Source organism: Peromyscus eremicus, chromosome 3 (genome assembly GCF_949786415.1).
Source record: "Peromyscus eremicus chromosome 3, PerEre_H2_v1, whole genome shotgun sequence".
Taxonomy (NCBI): Eukaryota; Metazoa; Chordata; class Mammalia; order Rodentia; family Cricetidae; genus Peromyscus; species Peromyscus eremicus.
The window spans coordinates 100,259,931-100,266,959 of record NC_081418.1 but is presented as its reverse complement, the minus strand read 5'-3'; the positions used below and the strand labels follow the sequence as shown (position 1 = coordinate 100,266,959).

Here is a 7,029-nt window from a genome sequence, read left to right as displayed (position 1 = left end):
GGCTCTGCAGTTAAGTGCACTGACTGCTCTTGTAGAGGACCTGGCTTCAATTCTCAGCACCCATATGGCAGCTCACCACAATAAGTCCAGTCTCAGCGGCTCTAACATCCTCTTCTGGACCTCACTGGCATTGCAGGAACATGGTACAGAGACATAAGTTCAGGCAAAACACCCTGACACAAAATAAATATTTAAAATAACAAAGTTATTATTAAGAGTGTCAAGAAGGGAACTAGGTAGATAGCTCAGTCAAAATTTTTGCCACACAAGCATGAAAACCCGAGTTTGATCCCCAGAACCCATGAAAAGAGCCAGGCACAGTGATACACCCTTGCAATCACAGCACTGGGAGTCAGAGACAGGTAGATTTGTTTGCTACCTAGAGTTTACTGTCCAGCCTAGCCTACTAGCTGAGTTTCAGGCCAGTGAGAGATCCTGTCTCGAAAAACAAGGTAGACAGATCCTAAGGTGTGAAGTTGTTCTCTGGCTTCCTTTGCATACATATGTGCATACAAGCACAAAGAAAAGTGTGAAGAAGGATTGGGAACAGCACTTGCTAAGCATGCTGAAGGAATTTAGAGGTGTTGCTCAATGGCAGAGCATATGCTTCAGAAGTACAAGACCTAGGGTTCGATCCCCAGAGCGATGCACACATATATACAACTCTGGGGAAAAAAAACAAACAAACAAAACAAAACTGGAACACATCAAGCAGAAGACTTACACCCAAAATAATAGAAAAATACAAAATAACAAGAAAAACAACAGTTAATATAGTAGAAAATGAGTGGAAGAATTTGAATAAGCATGTCTAAAATATGCAGGCTAGCTCAAATCACTTCCTATTGCCTGTGCAAGATGTAGAACTCTCAGCTACCTCTCCAGCACCATGTCTGCCTGCACTTTGCCATGTCCCGACATGATAATGGACTAAACCTCTGAAAATGTATGCTGGCTAGTTTTGTTGTCAACCTGACACAACTAAAGTTATCTGAGGAGAAAGAAGTCAGTTGAGGAAACGCCTCCATCAGATTGGCTGTAGACAAGTCTGTGAGACCCATATGTCAAACTTCTACTTGATGCTATGAAACACTCAGGTTGTGCTATTGATCAAGGGAAACACTTTTCTTACGAAGACTGTGATGGAAATGTCAGTGGAAGGTTTGATGCTTCAATGTCTCAGATTGTTTTATGCCAGAATAATATCCAAAATGAGGCCCACATGAGCAGAGTCGTCACCTATGAGCTCATTCATGCGTTCGATCATTGTCGGGCTCACGTCCACTGGTTTACCAATGTCAGACATTTAGCCTACTTGGAGATTAGAGCTGCAAGCCTCAGTGGAGACTGTTGGCTTGTGAATGAAATCTTCAGGTTGCATTTTGGATTAAAACAACACCATGAGACGTGTGTGGGACAGAGCTGTTCTTGCCATCTTGGCTGTTCGGAACATCAGCAGAGAAGAGGCCCAGAAGGCTGTGGATAACGTTTTTGAGTCTTGTTTCAATGACTGTGAGCCTTATGGCAGCATCCCACATACTAAGACATATGCCAGATATGCTCACAGGGACTTTCAGAACCATGATCAATATTACTGGAACATATGAAGGTGGTGGCCATCAGTATCCCTGAATATCAGGACCATGAGGGAAATGAGGTTCTTAGACACAGAGTGTATACAATGTAAATGATCATTTAAGCACTGCAGATAAAGTGCAGAAGGTGAGATGTGGTTCTTAGACACAGAGTGTGTACAATGTAAATGATCAGTTAAGTACTGGATACAGTGCAGAAGGCCAGGTGTTCTTAGACATAGTTATATACAATGTAAATGATCAGTTAAGTACTGGATACAGTGCAGAGGCAAGGTGTTCTTAGACACAGAGTGTATACAATGTAAGTGATCAGTTAAATACTGGATACAGTGCAGAAGGCGAGGTGTTCTTAGACACAGATATATACAATGTAAATGATCAGTTATGCACTGGAGATACAGTGCAGAAGGTGCTGGTTTTAGCATTTGACTACAAAAAAATGGATATGGCCAAAAAGGAACTCCTTAAACTGCAAGGCAAAACTGGATATTTATAGCTAATCATTTAGTAAATATGGTAAATAAATGACATTTTTGTATTCTCTACAGTAGAAATTAATGAGTGAATGAATTAATTAACTAATATATGCAGGCTATAACTCAGTGAGAGGACATTTGCCTCATACGAACAAAGCCTGGGTTCCAGCCTCAACAATGAGGAAAAAAACCTGAATAAATAAATAAATAAAGCCAATGCAACTGATATGATCAACTTATCAGCAAGGTTTATATGACTCCCAATTTCACAAGTTTCAGTCTGTGATTGGTTAGCCCTGTTGCTTTGACTTTGTGGCAACCCATTATGATAGAGCAAAACTGGTCACTTAATAGCCAAGAAGGAAAAGAGAAGAGGAGAGGTATCTTCCCTATGACTTTAGGAATCCCCACTTGGCCCACCTCTTACAGTTCCACCACCTATCACTAGTGCCAAGATGGAGGTTAAGTGTGCTGGTTAGTTTGTGTCATTTGGACACAAACTAGAGTCACCCGGGAAGTCACTTCAAATGAGGAAATGTTCCCATCAGATTTGTCTGTTGGCATGTTTGTTGGCTAGTTTTCCATTGTCAGGCATGAATTCCCTCCTGTTGACTAAGCCAATTAGACAGTTGTTGGTTACTGCCAAGATATTAGTGCTACTATTGCACGATTACAGATATTTTGCCATGCCTGTGAAGAGCTGAGAAAGTCATGAGTGAGTGAAGTGCTGAGTAAATGTGTGATGTCAATGTGGGCATGGCCATGTTAAGGACTCCATAGCCTTAGGTCCAGAAAGATTGCAAAGCCTTCCTCAGGGACTGAGTGCTACTGTTAACAATGTGTGCAGAAAATGTTCATGCTAGCCTTCTCTCCCTGGATACTTATGGCCTGAAAACCGCTCACCTATAGAGACTGTTTCTACCAAGATTAGCTAAGCCTGTCCCCTTGATCCAGCTGTATACCATAAACCCTGATTCCTTGTTTATCTGTACGTAATAACCCCACCTCCTTGTTCAGCTGTATGAAATAGCCTCACGCCTCTGTTCAACTTTACATAATAAATGTGCTGAGCTTCCAAGATGCTGTAGTTTCTTCATCAGAGATCCCAGTCTGCCCAATGCCGGCGTTTCTGTGTGCCCATGTGTCCAACCATCCATATTTTCTTCATTCCTCACTGCCCCAGTCAAGCCCATCCCTGAAGTCATGCTGGGTGTGGCACATGCTGGTCACTGTTATGGTTCATAGGCATCACAGTGAGGTAGGGCTATGGATGGCTTCCCTCCCTTGGAAGCTTGCATAGCAACTTCTAGTACTATGAAAGCTAGTCCTTAGGGAATGCTTTCATATTAATGATTGATGATGGACAGCCCAGCTCACTATGAGCAGTGCCATCCCTGGGAAGTGGTCCTTGTAGCTGGAGTTTTCCTGCCTGGCCCATAGTCAGGGCAAATCTCTTTCACCTGCCAGTCCCACAGCCGCTTAGACCCGACCAAGTAAACACAGAGACTTATGTTGCTTTCAAACTGTATGGCCGTGGCAGGCTTCTTGCTAACTGTTCTTATAGCTTAAATTAATCCATTTCCTTTAATCTATACCTTGCCACATGGCTCGTGGCTTACCAGCATCTTCACAAGCTGTTTCTCATCGTGGCGGCTGGCAGTGTCTCTCTGACTCAGCCTTCCACTTCCCAGCTTTATTCTCCTCCTTGCCCCGCCTACACTTCCTGCCTAGCCAACGGCCAATCAGTGTTTTATTGATTAATTAGCAACACATTTGCCATACATCCCACAGCAGGTCCTGGGCTATATAAGAAAGAAAGCAGAGCAAGCCATGGAGAGCAAGCCAGTGAGCAGCATTCCTCTATGGCCTTTGCTTCAGTTCCTGTCTAAAGGTTCATGATTTGAGCTCCCACCCTAACATTCTTCAGTAATAGACTGAAGTTGTGGGGCGTTTACCCACTAACCCCATAGCTCCCCAGAGTTTTCTTGAGTGTGAGCAGCAGGAAATATTAGATAGAAGGATTTATTGCGGAGAATCTTGTGGAGATAAACAGATAGAAAATAAAGGATAACCTCGAGAGGGCCTGGAATCTATTCCAACGGGCCCTGACTGTCTCTACCCCAGGGTATTTATAGAGATGCCAAGGGGTGGAGCAAAAGACCTCCTCCCCCAGCACAGCCAAGTGCAGACCATCTCAGACACCTGCACTCAGGCCCTGGTCCTAATCATCCTCTATGCGCACATGCTGGGTAAAGCCACGAGGAACCCGAAAATGGGCTCCCACATGAAGTAATAGTGAAGCCCTTTTCAACAGAAAGCAAATAGCAATGCTTTTAAGTATTTACTTAATTTTATTTTGTGTCATATGTGTGTCTGTATATACAATAGGGTTTCCTCTGTATCCCAGGCTGGCCTAGAACTCACTGTATAGTCCAGGCCACCCTTAAACTCATAGCAATTCTCCCACCTCAGAGTGCTGGTCCCAACTTGCCTGTCCTCAGTGGTACTCTGACTTGCCTTATTCTTATTTTTCTCTCTCATTCTCTAAGCCTGTGGGAGCTTTGCAAAATAAGACAAAAGAAATCATGGTGGAAACTAGCCTGGTACCCCCTGGAGGGTAGAGAATGGTGTGACAGCTCCTCAATCCCTGTTGCAGCTTAACCCACCAGCTATTCCATGGGAAAGTCCACTGAGAAGGTTTGTCTTGGGCTTTGCCCCAGAAGCATTTGTGGGAAATAACAGTGAGGATCTTTAAGCATCACCGTGACCCGGGGTAGTGATAATAGTTGAGCAAATAACAAGCTGACTGAAGCATCTTAAAATGGAGGAGAAGGAGTTTGGGGACCTAAAGTCTGCACATGCGTAGAACTGGGCACAAGCACGGGAGGACACAAAGGGCTGTAAGATCTTACTGTTGGCTGACCTTTTGGCTCTGTGCACACTGGAAGGATGAGATAGAGTTGTAAACTGAAGAATCTACCTGTGCTTGTCCAGCATGGCTTGGACCCGATTGAGTTTATTGGACACGGCAAGAGGAGAGGTCAGCCAGTCTCAGTGCAAGGCCTCTGTGGATGAGCTGTAAACATCTGGGAAGGGGAAACAGCAGTCTACACGTTCTGTACCCTGTCACTTGCACACAAAACCAAGGAAGGGTTTGCCAATTCCCATGTGTCTGAAGCATTAGTCTTGTCAATAAACGTACATACACTCAGGCCTTCATTCATTCCTTACACATTCATTTAAGGCTTCCTTCACTCCCCATGCAATCTAGCATCAAAGGTAAGTAAGTTTCCATGTGCTCACAGAACAAAGTTGGGAGATTTAGGAATTCTAAGCATTTGAGGAAGCCTCTCTCCAGTAACTTTCTGGTCATTCAGCTAGCTGTTCAAACTGTTCAAAGAAAAATAAGGCTAGGGGCTGAGTGTGGTGGTGCACATATTTAATCCCAGCATCCTGGAGGCAGAGGCAGGTCTACAGAATGACTAAGCCAGGGCTGTGTAGAGACCCTGTCTCAAAAAGAAGAGGAAGAGGAAAGAGAGAGAGAGAGAGAGAGAGAGAGAGAGAGAGAGAGAGAGAGAGAGAAAGGTAGGTTGGGAGGGAGGGAGGGAGGGAGGGAGGGAGGGAGGGAGGGAGGGAGGAAGAAGAAAAGAAAAAGAACATTGTTAACATTACTGAAAAAATAGACCAAAAAAAATGCAGACAATGGGGCTGGAGAGATGGCTCAGTAGATAAGAGCACTGGCTGTTCTTCCAGAGGTCCTAGCACCACATGCTGGCTCACAAACATTAGTAATTCTAGTTCCAGTGGATCTGACATCCTCTTCTGACCTCTATGAGTATCATGCATGCATGTGGTACATAGACATACAGGCAGGCAAAACATTTGTACACATTATGCATTATGTGTGTGTGTGTGTGTGTGTGTGTGTGTGTGAGAGAGAGAGAGAGAGAGAGAGAGAGAGAGAGAGAGAGAGAGAGAGATTTCTTCAGGTGTGATGGCAAACATCTATAATCAAAAGCACTTGAGGACACAAAGGCAGGAAAAGCAGGTGCTGAAGTCCATCCAGCCTGAGCACATGACATCCTGTCTCAAAAACAAAAAAGCAAACAAACAAGATGTCATTTCAATATGTTGTGCTAGGCCAAGTGGATAACCATATGGAAAATCTTTTTTTGTTTGTTTCTTTTATTATTCTTATTTTTCTTTTTAAACTGTTTGCTTTCAATTTTGGGGAAAATCATTTATATATCTATTTGAACTTAGAAGCTTTATTCTGCAACATGAGAGGCAATACCATTGCCTCTCCACAAACTTTTTTGTTTGTTTGTTTTTGTTTTTGTTTTTGTTTTTGTTTTTGTTTTTTTTTTGAGACAGGGTTTCTTTGTGTAGCTTTGCTCCTTTCCTGGAACTCGCTTTGTAGACCAGGCTGGCCTCGAACTCACAACGCCTGCCTCTGCCTCTCGAGTGCTGGGATTAAAGGCGTGTGCCACCACCGCCCGGCTCTCCACAAACTTTTAAACTGTTGTTAGGCAAGAGAGATGCTCAGCGGTTAAGAGTACCGGCTGCTCTTCCAGGAGACCCCATTTCAATTCCGAGCACCCACATGGCAGCTCACAACTGTCTGTAACTCCAGTTCCCGGGGATTCAACACCCTCACACAGACACACATGCAAGCAAAACACCAATGCACATAAAATAAAAAAATAAGACAAAGTAAGTCATTAAATTGTTATCACCCCAAGATTCCTAGCACCCCCTTTATGATCTCTGTTTGTTTAATTTTTTGTTCTCTGTCTCTCTGTCTCTGTCTCTGTGTGTGTGTGTGTGTGTGTGTGTGTGTGTGTGTGTGCTCACCTGCATGTGTGAATGTGCACATTTGTTTGCATGAATGCATTATGACTGGTCAGAGTACAATACCAGACATTGGTCCTCATCTTCCTCCTGACTTGAGATAGGGT

At 43.7% G+C, this 7,029-nt stretch overlaps 1 protein-coding gene across 1 annotated transcript; it reads left to right on the top strand.

Moving 5' to 3' along the window:
* The first annotated feature begins 939 nt into the window (after window positions 1–939).
* Window positions 940–3,094, top strand: LOC131905985 (mitochondrial inner membrane protease ATP23 homolog). Its single transcript, XM_059256778.1, is given in 2 exon segments — window positions 940–1,413; window positions 1,415–3,094. Coding segments are annotated over 2 exon segments (522 nt in total). The 5' UTR covers window positions 940–1,084; the 3' UTR covers window positions 1,608–3,094.
* The last annotated feature ends 3,935 nt before the right edge of the window (window positions 3,095–7,029 follow it).